At 59.7% G+C, this 17,171-nt stretch overlaps 1 protein-coding gene across 25 annotated transcripts in view; it reads left to right on the plus strand.

Annotated features, from left to right (window-relative positions):
* The window catches only part of PLEC (plectin), a 118,157-nt gene that overhangs the window by 94,098 nt on the left and 6,888 nt on the right, over positions 1–17,171 (plus strand). For 23 of the 25 annotated variants that reach the window (XM_079984059.1, XM_079984035.1, XM_079984046.1 and 20 more), the window contains 20 exons: positions 420–513; positions 635–789; positions 1,171–1,480; positions 2,034–2,111; positions 2,886–3,047; positions 3,134–3,238; positions 3,538–3,633; positions 3,853–3,978; positions 5,147–5,299; positions 5,400–5,554; positions 6,087–6,213; positions 6,347–6,530; positions 7,302–7,459; positions 7,614–7,792; positions 8,686–8,824; positions 9,665–10,021; positions 10,495–10,578; positions 10,705–10,809; positions 11,636–11,734; positions 13,264–16,644. In XM_079984059.1, the coding sequence (XP_079840185.1) occupies positions 420–513; positions 635–789; positions 1,171–1,480; positions 2,034–2,111; positions 2,886–3,047; positions 3,134–3,238; positions 3,538–3,633; positions 3,853–3,978; positions 5,147–5,299; positions 5,400–5,554; positions 6,087–6,213; positions 6,347–6,530; positions 7,302–7,459; positions 7,614–7,792; positions 8,686–8,824; positions 9,665–10,021; positions 10,495–10,578; positions 10,705–10,809; positions 11,636–11,734; positions 13,264–16,644 (6,247 nt within the window). Of the gene's footprint in view, positions 1–167; positions 299–419; positions 514–634; positions 790–1,170; positions 1,481–2,033; positions 2,112–2,885; positions 3,048–3,133; positions 3,239–3,537; positions 3,634–3,852; positions 3,979–5,146; positions 5,300–5,399; positions 5,555–6,086; positions 6,214–6,346; positions 6,531–7,301; positions 7,460–7,613; positions 7,793–8,685; positions 8,825–9,664; positions 10,022–10,494; positions 10,579–10,704; positions 10,810–11,635; positions 11,735–13,263; positions 16,645–17,171 lie in introns of those variants that run through there. The other 2 variants (XM_079984051.1, XM_079984052.1) reach the window with 2 other exon arrangements.

Raw genomic sequence — 17,171 nt, forward strand, 5'->3', positions numbered from 1 at the left:
GGCCCTTGGGCTGAATCCGCCTGCCTGGGGGGCGGAGGCACAGAGAGAGGGTGCCACTCCCTCCTTCCTTGGTGGGGGGGGGGAGGGAGCACGAGAGTCCGGCTGGGTCCCTCCCCCTCCCTCCCTCCCTCCCTCCCTCTCCCCCCTCCGCCCCAACCGGCGCCCAGCCCAGCCCAGCTTTAATGGGAAACACACGGTTGGTGACTCATCTGCGCCGATCTCTTCAGGAAACGGCACAGCTTGAACCGCAGAGTCAGGCCGGGGAGGCAGCCGCGAGCAGCATCAGGAACAGCTGCTGGTGGGCCCCGGGGCTCTGCTTTTGCTGGGAGGGGGCTGGGGAGGCCGGTGGGAGATGCCCAGAGGTGGGGGCACAATGCTGGGAGGCACCTGCCCTGACCTGCCACTTTTCCCTCCTCCAGGTTGGAGCGCCTGCAGCGCATTGTCAGCAAACTTCAGATGGAGTCGGGTCTCTGCGAGGAGCACCTCAACCAGGCGGACACCCTCCTGCAGTCGGTGAGACGCCCTTTCTGTTCCTGGCCCCCCCATTGTGGGTCGGGCCCCTGCTTGGGCCCCAGACCTTGGGGCGGTCTGCTCTGCAGGGCGGTTGGTGAGCTGCTTCCCCCTCTCCCCGCAGGACATCCGCCTGGTGGCTGCAGGGAAGGCGCCCCAGAAGTCGGCCGAGATCGAGCGCGACCTGGACAAGGCCGATGCCATGATCCGCCTGCTCTTCAACGATGTGCAGGCACTCAAGGACGGGCGCCACCCGCAAGGGGAGCAGATGTACCGCAGGTCAGCAGCGCTGCTCCTCCTCCGGCCCCCGCGGGGCTTCCTGTGGCCCCCAGGGGCCTCTGCTCACTCCATGCTTGCCTGGGCTGCTCCTCTGCGCAAGCCAAGAGCGCCCCCCTGTGCCTGATGGCAGCAGGTGGTAATGCAGGGTGAATGTTCCTCAGGCCAGGTGTGTGTGTGTGTGTGTGTGCCAAGGGGTGTCTGGCATGAGCAGGGGGTCCCCTCCCCAGAATGTAAAGGCAGGTGCTTAGCGCCCCCTTGTGGCAACTTACACCCTGCATCTAGTCCGCCGAATGCACCCCATTGCTGCTGCTGCTGCCAGGAGGTGCCCCCTGCCAGGTGACTCCCCCGCTGCCCCTGCTCACCGCCCCCTTCCTCCCGCAGGGTCTACCGCCTGCACGAGCGCCTGGTGGCTATCCGCACGGAATACAACCTGCGCCTGAAGTCTGGGTCGGCCCCCATCGCCCAGGTCACGGTGCCCGTCACGCAGCGCCCGCGCCAGGAGCTGGACGACGTCACCCTGCGGTACCTGCAGGACCTGCTGGCCTGGGTGGAGGACAACCAGCGGCGCCTGAACGCGGCCGAGTGGGGCGTGGACCTGCCCACCGTGGAGTCTCAGCTGGGCAGCCACCGCGGACTCCACCAGTCCATAGAGGAGTTCCGCGCCAAGATCGAGAGGGCAAGAGCGGATGAGGTGAGGCCCCCCCATTGCCAGCTGCCCTCCCCATGGCACTGCCTGGCCTTAGAGTTGAAAGGGACCCCCGAGGGTCTTCTAGTCCAACCCTCTGCAATGCAAGAATCGCAGAAATGGGACCCTGACCCCTTTGCCTATTGTTAACAGGAATAATATTATTGCACCCACCATAATTGTGCCTCTGAAAGGAGGAAAGTTTCTTTGGGGGTAGGAAATGTGGGTTTTTCCCTTTTGGTCACCAGGACTGCAAGCTCCGTTCCACGGCTCAAAACAAATTCTAGGGGCAGCATCCTTTGCCCTCTGCCTGGGCTCTGCCTTGCAGGCAGGGGTGTCTAAGGAGAAGCCAAATAGTTCCCCCATGCCTCCCCCCACTTGGTGGGCATGCCGCGCCCAAGGTGCCAGGCAGAGGCAGCTCCCTCTACATTGCTCCCCCCAATTTCACGTGCAAAGGGGAGGGAGGTTGTGGGGTGCTGCTATGGGCCTGCCCTTGTGTCTGCTGCCTCCCCTGGAACTCTCGGCCTTTTTCTTCCTTCCTTCTTGCCCCCCCCCCCAGGCCCAGCTCTCCCCCGGCCCACGAAGTGCCTACCGGGACTGCCTGAACAAGCTGGACGTGCAGTATGCCAAGCTGCTGGTGAGGAGCATGTGGGCTGAGGGCAAGGAGGGGGAGGGGCTGGATCCCAGTCTCTCCAGGGCATGAACAGGATCAACTGTCTCCTCCTGTGCATGATCATCCTATGAGGCTTTTCTTCAGGTGCCTCTTCCACAAGAAAGCTGGAGGGCCTTTTCTGTGGTGGCTCCCCACTTGTGGGATGCTCTCTCCAGGGATGCTTGCCAGGCATCTTCATTGCATATCTTTAGGCACCAGGCAAAGACGTTCCTCTTCTCCCAGGCTTTTGGCTAAATAAGCAGTCCATGGCCTTTTAAATTGTTGGGAGGGAGGGTTAATTTTGTTTTAAAAATATTGTGCATTTTGCATTTTGATGTTGTCAGCTGCCCTGTGGTCTTTGGATGAAGAGCAGTATATACATTTGCTAAATAATAATAATAATAATAATAATAATAATAATAATAATAATAATAGATTCCTTGTGTGTTCCTGTCCTCCAAAATGTGGGTCTTGGCACTCAGAAGAGAAGCCAAATGGGGCTTGTGGGCAGGAGACCCCGGGCAAACGAAGGAAAGAGGGCAAATCCTTTCTGTACCTTGCACAGCCCGGCCTTGGGGACCCTCCTTGGTGTTGGCCCCTTCCCAGCCTGGAGGAGGGGGTGGTTAGGGGTGGTGAGGGCAGGCCGTCCGCTTGCGGTGCTGGGACCCCAGAGGGAGGAGGAGGAGGAGGAGAGGGTGCCCCTGTGTGCGTGCAGAGGGAGGCCGGGCACCTGACCCCGTCCCCGCTGTGCCCTCGCAGAACTCTTCCAAGGCCCGCCTGCGCCACCTCGAGAGCCTCCAGGCGTTTGTGGCGGCTGCCACCAAGGAGCTGATGTGGCTGAACGAGAAGGAGGAGGAGGAGGTCAACTATGACTGGAGCGAGCGCAACAGCAACATGGCCGCCAAGAAGGAGAGCTACTCCGTAAGGCCCCGTCCTCTTGGGGGGAGGTGGCTTGGGGGGCTGTCGCCTTTGCCCTCTGACTGTGCCTTTTCTGCCCCGTCCCCCAGGGCTTGATGCGGGAGCTGGAGCAGCGGGAGCGAAAGATCAAGGAGATCCAGAGCACGGGAGACAGGCTGCTGAGGGAGGAGCACCCGGGCAAGCAGACTGTGGAGGTGAGGCTGGGCGTGCCGCCAGCCAGGATCGGGGCCCGGTGGGGAGCGAGGCTTGCCAGCAGGTCCCATGACGGCTGCAGCTCGTGATGGCTGTGGTTGCTTCTGCCACGTGGGCCTCACGAGGCCTCGGCGGGCAGCCACATCCTGGCATTATCTCTCCGGGGGGGGGGGCTCTTGCCTCCCCCCCAATGTCTCACAAGACACAGGGGAGCTGAGCTGGGTGGGTGTGCCCCACCCCACTTTCCTGCCCCCAGGTCCTGCCCCATGGCTGAGTATCTCTCTCCCCCCCTCTTTTCCAGGCCTTCCAGGCTGCCCTGCAGACCCAGTGGAGCTGGATGCTCCAGCTGTGCTGCTGCATTGAGGCCCACCTGAAGGAGAACACCGCCTACTTCCAGGTACCTTGGGCGGGGGGGGGGCTGGCTGGGTAGGACTCCCACTGCTCCTCTGGGGCTGGGCTGCTCCCCTTCTCCCCTGCAGCCAGCCAGCTGCCCTCCTGCAGATGCTTTTGGGCCCCAATTGTCCCTGGGGAGGAGGGGGCACCTCTGGGTAGCTTTCCTCCTGCCAGACCCAGCTGGGCATCTCCTCACCCGCCTCTCCCTCTCCCTCTCCCCAAGTTCTTCTCTGACGTGAAGGAGACGGAGGAATTCCTTCGCAAGACCCAGGAGACCATGCGGAAGAAGTTTGTCTGCGACCGCTCCATCACCGTGACACGCCTGGAAGACTTGCTGCAAGACTCCCTCGTGAGTGCGGCCCCTGCGCCCCCACCCTTTGCACTCTCAAGGGAAATTTCCTGGGCTCACTTGGATAGCCAAACAGCAGCCAGTAGGCCTGGTCTTTATTCAAGACTGGACTTCCATGCGGTGGCTTGGGAGAAGCAGGAAGAAGCCCCCCAGAAAGGGATGCTTCCTCTTTTATAGGTTTTCCCTTTTTCCTATAAACGCCTTTGGTGAAGCATCATGCACACATCATAGATACATCATGCATATGTCAGAAACTGGGAGGGGTTTCTGGCAGAAACTGGTTCAACCCTCCTTGCCCACCACCATACACCCATCAAGTGATACAATAGGAATATTTACAAGTTCCTGGTATTCTCGGTCAGGTCCAAGAACTTAATCCATTCCTGGAGGGTCTGCTGTTGTCTGTGAGATGACGACCTGTCTGGCGCCCATTTGCCAGGATGCCAGCGATTTTCTCCCAGGCAAGGAGGCTGCTGAGTATGTGGTCTCAGGCTGGAGGGATTATGGCTGCCCAGATCCCAGACTCCCCCCTTGCCAGCCATTTCTTTCCTGAAGTGGAATGGTGCAAATCTGATACTGGAGCAATTTTATATGACTTTCTAAAGTTTTCCCATTGAGCCAGTACAGTCATACCCAGGGTTAAATGTACTTCACGGGTTGTGCTCTGTGGTGACCCGGAAGTAACAGAATGTGTAACGTCCGGGTTTTGCCACTCTCACATGCGCAGTCAAAATGACATCATGCGCTTGCACGGAAGTGGCGAATTGCAACCCGCGCATGTGCAGACGTGCAGTTGCGGGTTGCGTTTGCTTCTAGATGTGAATGGGGCTCCGGAACGGATCCCGTTCGTATCCAGAGGTGCCACTGTACTTAGATACATTTATCAGTGAATTGTTGCATTTGGTAATGTGCAGCAGAGGCCCTTTGAATAGAGATAGGAGGAAACTGTGTGATGAAGTGTTTTGTTGGGACATTTGCAGGAGTGATTGTGTTGATTTTGGTAGCTGGGGGGCACTGTATGATGTATGCCGGAGGGGCAAAGCCTCCTTTCAACCTAAATTCTGACAACACCCCCATACCCTGCAGGCATTAGGGGACTCTATGGGTCTCTTCCAGCTCTACTCTCCTAGGAGTCTAACTCTCTTCCTCTTTGTGCCCCCCATGCCAGGAGGAGAAGGAGCACCTGGCTGAGTACCAGGGTCAGCTGGCCGGGCTGGCCAAGCGAGCCAAGGCCATTGTCCAGCTGAAGCCACGCAGCCCCAGCACCGCCCTCAAGGGACGACTGCCTCTCCAGGCCGTCTGTGACTACAAGCAGATGGAGGTGAGTGGGGTGGGGGTCACGTGTCTGGAAAACAGGTGGGGGTGGCGAACTGGGTCTGGGGTGCATCTTTTGAGGCTGCTCACTTCCTCCCCCTCCCCAGATCACGGTGCACAAGGGCGACTCCTGCACCCTCCTCAGCAACGCCCAGCCGTACAAGTGGAAGGTGCTGAACGTGGCCGGGAGCGAGGCCATTGTGCCCTCCATCTGCTTCCTGGTGCCCCCACCCAACAAGGAGGCCCTGGAGGCCGTCAGCAGGTGAGTCAGCTTCACCCCCAACCCCCTTGCTTTCCTTTCTCCTTGAGGGCGTGGGGGGCAGATTAGAAACCGTGATTAAATCCTCAGATCGTATCGCTGAAGCTTCCACTGCCGCAAACTCATGCGAACACCAGAAGAGCTGGATCAGGCCCACGGGGCCCCTCCTAGCCCAGCCTCCTCTTCTCACAGTGGCCAACCAGATGCCTCAATGGGAAACCCACAAGCAGGATGTGGGCACAAGAGACAACCCCCTCTGGGTGCAGAAGCGCTGCTGCCTGCGACTCTGGAGGGCAAAGCAGAGCCATGACAGCTAGTGCCCATCCATAGACACCCCCAGGGCCTCTGCCCTCCCCCCCGGCCCCACTTGAGGAGGAGAGCTGCTGTACTGCTCCTTGGGCTCTGGGGGTGGCATGGGGGCACTCTGCCTCTCTGCCCGCTCTGCTCTCTCTTTGGGGCAGGCAGCCCTGGGGAACTCCCAACACCCCCCCCCCCCGAGATGGTTCTGGAGCCTCCTTTTCCTCTTTGCCTGCAGGTTGGAGGGCAGCCACCAGAGCCTGCTGACCTTCTGGCACCAGCTGCACATCGACATGCAGAGCCTCCTCTCCTGGCAGTACCTGCAGAGGGACATCCAGCAGATCCAGTCCTGGTCACTGCTCATAGTGAGGACCGGGTGCTAAGGGAGCTCTGGGGGGGGGGGAGGGAGGGAGGGGTGTGTGGGGGGGGGCCTGCAAGCTGGGCTCGAGGGAGGAGGGGAAGAGCCCCCTACTGACCTGGCTTCTCCGCCTCCCCCAGTTCCGGACGATGCCCCCCGAGGATTACCGGAAGACCTTGCGCAGCCTGGAGACCCACTACCAGGAGTTCCTGCGCAACAGCCAGGACTCCCAGAACTTCCTGCCGGATGACCGGCTGCACGTGGAGCGCGAATACACCCTCTGCACCCAGAAGTACGAGATGCTGCTGCGCGGCCTGGAGAAAGGTGAGGCGCCCCGGGAAAGGGGCCCCGTGGCTCTTCCATGGGGGGGGTGTGGCCCATTCGGGGGGAGGGATCTCCCTGGCAGCTGCAGCCAAATAAATCTCCTGGGTCCCCTTTCAGGAGGCAGGAGGCGCAGCTAAAGACAGGCAGCCACCCAACCACTGCTTTAAAAACCCCATAATGCAAGAGAGCCCACTATCTTCCCACTATCTTCTGAGGCTGCCTGCCTGCTTCCCAGGTTCCTGAGGGGCTGCCTCTGTCTTGCTTTGGGTTCCTTCCAAGTCTACAATTCTATGTGCCCTCCCTCCTTCCTGAATTGCCCCCCAGGGCAGCAGCAGCAACAACAACAACAACAACAATAATAATTATTTCTACCCCGCCCTCCCCAGCCAAGACTGGGCTCAGGGTGGCTAACACGTGATATAAAAACAAATTAATTGAAATACAACTTCAAAACAAGATTAAAATACAGCCTCATTTCAGTGGAAACTCAAATCAAAAACTTTTTGGGGGATGAAAACGTCAAGTCTTCACCAAGGCTAACTTTCCAGACTGGTCCTACGTGGGCCAGAAAAAAGCCAGGCAAGTCCCCAAATAGGAGGTGTTGCAGGCGGAGGGTGTTGCTGGGCCCCAGCCAGCCCCCTTTCCTCCCACAGGCTGGCTTTGGAGGCCTGGCCCAGGAGACCCCTCTCTCCCCTTGTGCCCCTTCCCCACACTGGAAGTTGTGTCTGCTGCTCCTCCACTCACCTGGGCTTGGTTTGTTTGGTTCCTCAGGGGAGCAGGAGGAGTCTCTCTGCAGGAACTTCATCTCTCAGCTGAAGGATATCCGCCTGCAGCTGGAGGGCTGCGAGTCCCGCACCATCCACAAGATCCGCTCTCCGCTGGACAAGGACCCTGCCAAGGAGTGTGCCCAGCGCATCAGTGACCAGCAGGTACTGCCCCCCCCATGCATCCCTTCCTACCCTGGCAGTGAAGCAGCTGCCGCTGAGTCTGACGCTGCTACCGCCAGTGCGGATCCTGCCCCCGCTTTGTGGCTTCACGGCGGTCTTCATTCTGCTCCCTCCTCTGCATCTCTCCTCCCTCTAGCAAATCCATCTGGAACTGGAGGGCATCAAGAAGAACCTGGGCAAAGTGAGCGCCAAGACGGAGGAGGTGTTGGCGCAACCAGAGCAGGCCAGCTCGGCCCCCACCCTCCACTCGGAGCTGGACATCACCTTGCAGAAGATGGACCAGGTCTACAGCCTCTCCAGCATCTACCTGGAAAAGTAGGTCCTCCTCTCACCTGGGACTCTGTCCGCCCACCTGGTCAGCCGGGTGTTGCCAGGAGCTGCTTCCGCCTCCCGAGGCCTTTGGTGCCCTCTTCCCTGGGGTCTGGCGGGGGCCCTTCTTTGGACCTGCTGCCCGGACGATGGGGCTGCTTTTGCATCCTCCGTCTACTGTCTCCTTTCTCCCATTGGCTCTTTCACTGGTCTTGGTCTGTGTTTGCCCAACCTGTGAAAACATTTGGGAGCTGAACCTGTGAGGAAGGGATGATTGTGGGGTGGGTAGTGAGAGCCTCTTGGCTCTTCTTCCGCAGGGGAAGCAGGTTGCCTCATCCACATGGACCCACCTGGTCCTTGACCTTGCCACCCCCCCTGGCCCTTCTGTGGGTGCCCTTGCCAGGTGAGCGATGGCAGGTGCCTAGGAGGTGCCTTCTCAGTAGTGACCCCTGTTGCAGCATCTCAGCACCTGCCTGAAGGTCATTTTGGTGCCAGGCAAATCACTTTTTCTTGCTCCAGGCCTTTTTGCATGGTGTTGCCGCTCTGGCTGGGTTTTGCTCTCTTGCTGTTTTGAATTGACGTAGCGCTGCCTTCTTTTGTGCCAAACCCATAAAATTCTCCTATTCAGCCATTCATTTGCATCACAAATAAATGCAGCATTTGAAAGCAGCCCTGTAGAGGGACTTTTTTAATGTTGGATGTTTATTCTGCTTTTATATTTGCTGGAAGCTGCCCAGAGTGGCTGGGGTGCAAATAATAAAATTACTATTATTATTAAGCGACCACCCATGTCACAAGTTTTGCACATTGCCATCGGGAGTCTGGAGCAAATGAGAGGCCGCTTGGGCTCTCCTTCCCTTCCGACGCAAACCTCCAGCTCCCCTCTTTTCACCCCACAGGCTGAAGACCATCAACCTGGTGATCCGCAGCACGCAAGGGGCAGAGGAGCTGGTCCGCAAGTATGAGGAGCAGCTGAAGGATGTGCAAGCAGTGCCCTCTGACCTCCAGGCCCTGGAGGCCACCAAGACAGAGCTGAAGGTGCCTGCTGAATTTATTATTTCGGTCACAGACCAGTTCCAGCCCACATACAATATCAAAGAAGTCATAAAACAAGATAGGGATACATTTGAATTTGCAATTAGGTATAACAGGGACAATACAGATATAGCAGCAGTTAAAGAATATATAAATTAAAACTTAGTCACTAACATATAACCTAAAATTTTCATTTAAAAACTTAATCATTATGATAATCATTATGATAACACAGCTTGTTCCCTAAGTTTTATGGCAGTCGCACAGAATTTGGCTACCGTGAACGTGACCTCAGGATCCTTGTCCTCTACCAGGGATTTTAGACATTGAAGTTCAGGTTCATTTGGAAATTTTTGCATAGGAGGGGTAATAAATACCGAGCGTATATCCCCGTAGAAACGGCAGCATAACAAGACATGAGAGACAGTTTCTACCTCCCTCAAGCCACAGGGGCAGACACGTTCCGCGTATGGTTTACCCTCAGATCCGCCCTGCAATAAGGCAGATGGCAGCACGTTGAATCTAGCGAGGGCAAATGACCGTCTGTATTTAGGTATTTGTAATTTTGACAAATAATTTGCTGGGGTAAATCCTCTCCCACTATTTTTTATTGCTGGGTGTTTATTCATCTCGCTCACGTGGCATTGCAGTTCCACATCCCAAATTTGTTGGCAGATTATTGCTCTAGCTTTCTCACAACCTACAGCTATCAGGGCCTGTGAGGCAAAGCCCAAGCCTCTTAGCTTTGGTGCCTGCTTGGGCTAGGAGGGCGGGGAGATGGGAGGGGCCCGGCCCCAGCTGCTCCTTGCGAGGAGGGCTGACCCTTTGCCTCTTCCTCCGCAGAGGCTGCGTGGGCAGGTGGAAGGGCACCAGCCCATCTTCAGCACCCTGGAGGCCGACCTGGGCAAGGCCAGCGAGGTGAACGAGCGGATGGTGCAGGGCCACAGCGAGAGGGACATTGACCTGGACCGGTACCGGGAGCGGGTGCAGCAGCTGCTGGAGCGCTGGCAGGCCATCCTGGCCCAGATCGACCTGCGCCAGAGGGAGCTGGACCAGCTGGGGCGCCAGCTGCGCTACTACCGCGAGAGCTATGACAGCCTCATCCAGTGGATCCGGGAGGCCCGGCAGCGCCAGGAGAGCCTCCAGGCTGTTCCCATCACCAGCAGCAAGGGCGTGCGGGAGCAGCTGCTGCAGGAGAAGGTGAGGCAGCCGTGGGGTTTGGCTCAGCTGCTCCTGCCCCCAGCCCTGCCAGGGGGCCTGCAGCTCCAGCTCATCACTGAGGGAAGCAGCGGAGGTGCTCCAGGCCTGTGTCATTCGTGGAAAGGCATCCCTGATGGTGGCCTGTCCTCTGCTGACCGTGAGGGGGGGCCCTCTTGGGTCCATGGGGAGGCTGCCAGCGTCGCCTCGTGGGGTGGCTCACTAGGGGTTTCCACCGCAAGGCCGATGCCGAGGAAAAGCTCTGAGCGACTGCCCCTGGCCTTCCCTCTGGGTGAAGCTGTCTGAAGGGCTCTTGGCGGCCCACCAGCTAAAGCGCAGCCCCCCCACCCCACAGAATCCCCTCACCTGATGGATAAGGACACGGGTTGGTGGCAGTGGCCCTTCCTCAGCCCAGAGCCTCTTCCCTGCCCACCCTCTCCCCGCGGGGCCACCAACAGCTGTCTCTGTTTCCCTAGAAACTCCTGGAGGAATGTGAGCGCAACCGGGATAAGGTGGAGGAGTGCCAGCGCTTTGCCAAGCAATACATTGATGCCATCAAGGTGAGGCAGCCGGGGGCCGGAGAGGCCGGGGTCCCGTGCAAATGGAGGAGGGGAGTTGGGGGCTGAGGAGAGTTGGGGCTTCCAGGTGCTGACCCTGCCTCTGCCCCCTTTCCCCCTTCTTACAAGGATTATGAGCTCCAGCTGGTGACCTACAAGGCGCAGGTGGAGCCAGTGGCCTCTCCAGCCAAGAAGCCAAAAGTTCAGTCGGCCTCAGACAGCATCATCCAGGAGGTGAGAGGGCCACCCTTGGGTGGGGCTGGGGGGAGAGGGACCCTGGAGCCATCCTGGGCAGCAGGCGCAGTGGAGACACGCCACGCAAGGGAGACTGCGTTTCCCCGCCATAGAATCCTAGAGTTTGAGGGGACTCCAAGGGTCCTCTAGCGTATGCCCCTGCAATACAGGAATCTCAGCTAAAGTGTCCATGACAGATGGCCAGCCAAGCTCTGCTTAAAAACCTCCACAACTTCCCAAGGGAGACTGTCCCCCTGTTAAACAGCTCTTACTGTCAGAAAGTTTCCCCTGATGTTCAGTGGGAACCTCCTTTCTTGTAACTTGAAGCCATTGGCTTGGATTCTACCCTCCAGAGCAGGAGAAAACAATCATGTTCCCTCTTCTGTGTGACAGCCCTTGAGATATTTGAAGATGGATGAGTGGAAATGGGCTTCTGACCATGTGCTAGATATTTGCCTTTAGAGAGATGTTTTCCCCACTCTGCCTTGTATTGCTAAAAGAATTGGCAGGAGATCCAGAACAGACAAAAGGAAAGGCTCCTTTGCTCATGGCATATTTAGAACTGTGGAACTCACTGCATCAGGATGTGCAGGGATGGCTGCCAGTTTGGATGGCTTTGGAAAGAGAAAGTCACAGAGGAGGAGGAGGAGGAGGAGGAGGAGCTCCCGGGTGACAACTAGCCACGCCCCTGGGGAGCAGGTTCAGGAGAGGCCTTCTGGTGTGGCTCCCTCTGGCTGAGTCCCATCAGGGACCTTGGGGAAGGCCTGGGGGGCTGCAGTCTCGCCCCCCACCCCGCCGTGACCTTTGCTGCTTTGTGGTCTCCCAGTACGTGGACCTGCGGACGCGCTACAGTGAGCTGACCACGCTGAGCAGCCAGTACATCAAGTTCATCACTGAGACGCTCCGGCGGCTGGAGCAGGAGGAGGTGAGTGCGCTCCCCGTGGGAGGAGGGATGGGGGGCAGCATGCCTTGGCTGCATCCTTCTCCCTCTGCCCCCCCCCCCCGGTCCATCCTGGGCCAGAGCATCCCTCTTGCCTGACTGCCTCTTCCGCATGACTAACGCTGGACCACGAGGCCCCCTAACCAACCGGGGGGGGGGGGCTCCTCCACCGGGCCTGTCCTGTCTGCCAGAGGCACTTCCCAGATACACACTTAGTACAGCTGCACCTGCTTCTTGGGCCGGGGCTCCTTCCCGCCCGGTTCTCCTGTCCTGTCCTGTCCTCTTCTGCTCTGAAATGCTCCTCTGTAACCTTTCTAACTCTTGATTTCTGCCCTCTGGAAGTCCAGCTGCTTTGCCAGTGCTTTGTCTTGGGGGATGTTTGTATTGGTTGGGGATCTAATGGCGGGTAAAAACCAGGAGGATCCGGGCCTTTTCTGCATCAGGTACTCCACTGTGCACATGCCGACACCCCCCCCCCACATGCACACCTTGCTTCTCCTTTCCCATCCCCCCTCCTGCAACTCCTGTGGGCCGAACCCTTTGTGGTTCCTAGTAGGCTGAGAAGGAAGGGCAGAAATTCAGATGCAACTGAGAAGGAGAGTTTTTTGGAGTGGGATGGGGGGGGGGGGGTCCTAGTCCTGCCCACCGTCTGGAGGCAGTCAGGAGAATGGAGGAGGGGTTGCCATCACCGCTGCCCTGCTGAGATCATCTGCCATTTCTGCCACCGCCTGCGTTCTCCAGCCAGGAGGTGCCGGCCTCTTGGCACTTCCCGGGGCTGAGAATTCGGGGCTTCTGTCTCTGTGGTGCGCTCTGTGCATGCTCCGTTTCCCCCTCTCTCCCTGCCTCGTGGGGAGCGGAGCAAGGGAGCGGACCCCTGGGCTTTCCACCCGGTGAAGCGTTCTTCACTTCTCCCCTGGCCCCCCCCTGCAGGTGTTCCTTGCGGCATCTGGAGGGCAGGCCTGTCGATGAAATTGGCAGCCTTTGTGAGCCTGCAGGGGGCCACCCGGGGGCCGTGGGGCTTTCCACCTTCTCGCTGCACCCTTCCTCACCTCACACCCCACGTTGGGCTGGCTCCTCCTCCCCACCTTTGCTGAGTGGATGGGTCTCTGCCTGGAGGGCATCTTGCTTCTCACTGCCTGGTGTGCCAACTGGTGGAGGTGTGCCAACTGCTCTCTTCGTCCTGCAGCCAATTTGTCTTCTGTTGTGTGTGTCTTTGCCATCGTCTTGCGTCCGTCTCTTCATCCATCCATCCATCCATCCATCCATCCATCCATTCGTCATCCTTGGTTTGAGGTCTTCCCTGCTTTCTTGCCTGTCGGTACTAAGTGAGAGACGTGAGTGCCAGCTTCTCCCGACTGCCATACGTCTTCCCTCAGCCTCCTGGGAAGAGCCGCCACCGCCGCCACACCATGCCCCCCACCCCTACCCCTCTTGCTCACCCCCTGCTCCAATCTCTCTCTTGTGTGATCTTTCTTTCTCTCCACCCCTTCTCTCTGCTCCCTCCCCCCCCACAGAAAACCGCAGAGAAGCTGAAGGAGGAGGAGCGGAAGCGCCTGGCCGAGGTGGAGGCGCAGCTGGAGAAGCAGAAGCAGCTGGCGGAGGCCCATGCGCAGGCCAAGGCGCAGGCCGAGAGGGAGGCCCAGGAGCTGCAGCGCCGAATGCAGGAGGAGGTCAGCCGGAGGGAGCTGGTGGCTGTGGACGCCGTGCAGCAGCAGCAAACCATCCAGCAGGAGCTGAAGCAGATGAAGCTCAGCTCGGACGCGCAGATCCAGTCCAAGCTCAAGGTGATCGAGGAGGCCGAGATCAACCGCCGGAAGGTGGAGGAGGAGATCCACATCATCCGCCTGCAGCTGCACGCCACCGAGAAGCAGAAGGCGGCTGCGGAGGGAGAGCTGCAGGCGCTGCGGGACAGCGCTGAGGAGGCCGAGCGCCAGAAGCGCCTGGCCCAGGAGGAGGCTGAGCGCCTGCGCAAGCAGGTCAAGGACGAGGCCCAGAAGAAGAAGGAGGCGGAGGACGAGCTGAAGCGCAAGGTGCAGGCCGAGCAGCAGGCCGCCCGCGAGAAGCAGAAGGCCCTGGAGGACCTGCAGAAGCTGCGCCTGCAGGCGGAGGAGGCCGAGCGCAGAATGAAGCAGGCCGAGCTGGAGAAGCAGCGGCAGGTGCAGGTGGCCCAGGAGATGGCTCAGAAGAGCGCCGAGGCAGACCTGCAGAGCCGGCGCCTCTCCTTCGCCGAGAAGACGGCGCAGCTGGAGATGTCCCTCCAGCAGGAGCACATCACGGTCACCCACCTGCAGGAGGAGGCCGAGAGGCTGAAGAAGCTGCAGCTGGACGCGGAGGCGTCTCGCGAGGAGGCTGAGAAGGAGGTGGAGAAGTGGCGCCAGAAGGCCAACGAGGCGCTGCGCCTGCGGCTCCAGGCCGAGGAGGTGGCCCACAAGAAGGCCCTGGCGCAGGAAGAGGCTGAGAAGCAGAAGGAGGACGCAGAGCGCGAGGCCCGGAAGCGGTCGAAGGCCGAGGAGTCTGCCCTGCGCCAGAAGGAGCTGGCCGAGGAGGAGCTGGAGAAGCAGCGGAAGCTGGCCGAGGGCACCGCCCAGCAGAAATTCCTGGCGGAGCAGGAGCTCATCCGCCTGAAGGCCGAGATGGAGAACGGGGAGCAGCAACGGCTGCTGCTGGAGGAGGAGCTCTTCCGCCTCAAGAACGAGGTGAACGAAGCCATCCAGAAGCGCAAGGAGCTGGAGGAGGAGCTGGCCAAGCTGCGGGCCGAGATGGAGCTGCTGCTGCGGAGCAAGACCAAAGCAGAAGAGGAGACCCGCTCGACCAGCGAGAAGTCCAAGCAGATTCTGGAGGCTGAGGCCAACAAGCTGCGGGAGCTGGCGGAGGAGGCGGCCCGACTGCGTGCCCTCTCTGAGGAGGCCAAGCGGCAGAGGCAGCTGGCGGAGGAGGAAGCCGCCCGGCAACGGGCAGAGGCCGAGCGAATCCTCAAGGAGAAACTGGCGGCCATCAATGATGCCTCGCGGCTGAAGGCAGAGGCCGAGATCGCCCTGAAGGAGAAGGAGGCTGAGAATGAGCGGCTGCGGCGGCTGGCGGAGGACGAGGCCTACCAGCGGAGGCTGCTGGAGGAGCAGGCTGCCCAGCACAAGCAGGACATTGAGGAGAAGATCACACAGCTGAAGAAGTCCTCCGAAGGTGAGCTGGAGAGGCAGAGGACCATGGTGGACGAGACGCTGAAGCAGCGGCGCATCATCGAGGAGGAGATCCGCATCCTCAAGATCAACTTTGAGAAGGCCTCTGTGGGGAAGACGGAGCTGGAGCTGGAGCTGGGCAAGATCAAGCAGAACGCTGAGGAGATCCAGCGCAGCAAGGAGCAGGCCGAGAACGAGGCTGAGAGGCTGCGGCAGCTGGCCCTGGAGGAGGAGAACCGCCGTCGGGAGGCTGAAGCCAAGGTCAAGCAGATCCTGGCTGCTGAGCAGGATGCAGCCCGCCAGCGCAAGGCAGCCCTGGAGGAGGTGGAGCGACTGAAGGCGAAGGTGGAGGAGGCCAAGAGGCAGAAGGAGCTGGCAGAGAAGGAGTCTGAGAGGCAGATCCAGCTGGCCCAGGAGGCTGCCCAGAAAAGGATTGCGGCAGAAGAGAAGGCCCACTTGGCCACCGTGCAGCAGAAGGAGCAGGAGCTGCTGCAGAGCAGGCAGCAGGAGCAGAGCATCCTGGACAGGCTGAAGGAGGAGGCTCTGAGGGCCAAGAAGGCGGCCGAGGAAGCAGAGTTTGCGCGTGTCAAGGCGGAGCAGGACGCAGCCCTGTCCCGGCAGCTGGTGGAGGAAGCCGAGCACATGAAGCAGCGGGCGGAGGAGGAGGCCCAAGCCAAGGCCAAGGCCCAGGAGGATGCGGAGCAGCTCCGGAAGGAGGCTGAGCTGGAGGCGGCCAGGAGGGCCCAGGCGGAGCAGGCGGCCCTCAAGCAGAAGCAGCTGGCGGACGCCGAGATGGAGAAGCACAAGAAGTTTGCGGAGCAGACCCTGCGGCAGAAGGCCCAGGTGGAGCAGGAGCTGACCAAGGTCAAGCTTCGGCTGGAGGAGACGGACCACCAGAAGAACATCCTGGAGGAGGAGCAGCAGCGGCTGAAGAACGAGGTGACGGAGGCCATGAAGCAGAAGGCGCAGGTGGAGGAGGAGCTCTTCAAGGTGAAGATCCAGATGGAGGAGCTGGTCAAGCTGAAGCTGCGCATTGAGGAGGAGAACAAGATTCTCATCATGAAGGACAAGGACAACACCCAGAAGTTCCTGGCGGAGGAAGCGGAGAAGATGAAGCAGGTGGCAGAGGAGGCCGCCCGGCTGAGCGTGGAGGCGCAGGAGGCCGCGCGCATGCGCAAGCTGGCGGAGGAGGACCTGGCGCAGCAGCGGGCGCTGGCGGAGAAGATCCTGAAGGAGAAGATGCAGGCGGTGCAGGAAGCCACGCGGCTGAAGGCTGAGGCCGAGATGCTGCAGAAGCAGAAGGAGCTGGCCCAGGAGCAGGCCAAGAAGCTGCAGGAGGACAAGGAGCAGATGCAGATGCAGCTGGCCGAGGAGGCCGAGGGCTTCCAGAAGACCCTGGAGGCGGAGCGCCGCCGGCAGCTGGAGATCACGGCCGACGCCGAGCGCCTGAAGGTGCAGGTGACGGAGCTGAGCCTGGCGCAGGCCAAGGCCGAGGAGGAGGCCAAGCGCTTCAAGAAGCAGGCGGAGGAGATCAGCCGCAAGCTGCACGACACGGAGCTGGCCACCCGGGAGAAGGTGACGCTGGTGCAGACGCTGGAGATCCAGAGGCAGAAGAGCGACCAGGACGCCGAGGCGCTGCGGAAGGCCATCGCGGAGCTGGAGCAGGAGAAGGAGAGGCTGAAGCGCGAGGCGGAGCGGCTGCAGCAGCAGGCTGAGGAGGTACCCCTTTCCTTGGGCCCCCAGGCCCCACCCCCAGGGCCCCCCACGGGGAGGAAGGCACATGGAAGCTCCACCCACTCAGCAACCCCGGGGCAGGGCAGGCTGTACCACTTCAGAGGGCAGGTGGGGGGGGTCACATTTTTACTCAGACTTTTCTACATCTGGTTAGAGGGTTGCCTGCTGTTTGCTGCCTTTTATGAAAAAGCAGTCTAGATAGTAGATGATCCTCTGTGTAAACTATCTCTGCAAATCAAATGAAACTGGACTGCAAGGATAAAAGTCCACTCCATGCTGTGATAGTTTATATTATTTTATTCTGTTATTCATTTTGCATAGAGGAGCATTGAACAATGTGACCCCCCCCCCCACCTACGTTCTGACATGGTTTTACAATCCACTCTGCCCCCTCCTTCTGTTGCACCTGAGACCATCTGTGAGTCCAAGGTGGGTGGGAGAGAGGAGTGGTAGCTAAATTCTGGAAGTTGTGCAGAGAAGGGCCGGGGTTCTGCTGTCATTCCTCAGAACAG

This window comes from Podarcis cretensis (assembly GCF_951804945.1).
Source record: "Podarcis cretensis genome assembly, chromosome: 7".
In the NCBI taxonomy this organism is placed as follows: domain Eukaryota; kingdom Metazoa; phylum Chordata; class Lepidosauria; order Squamata; family Lacertidae; genus Podarcis; species Podarcis cretensis.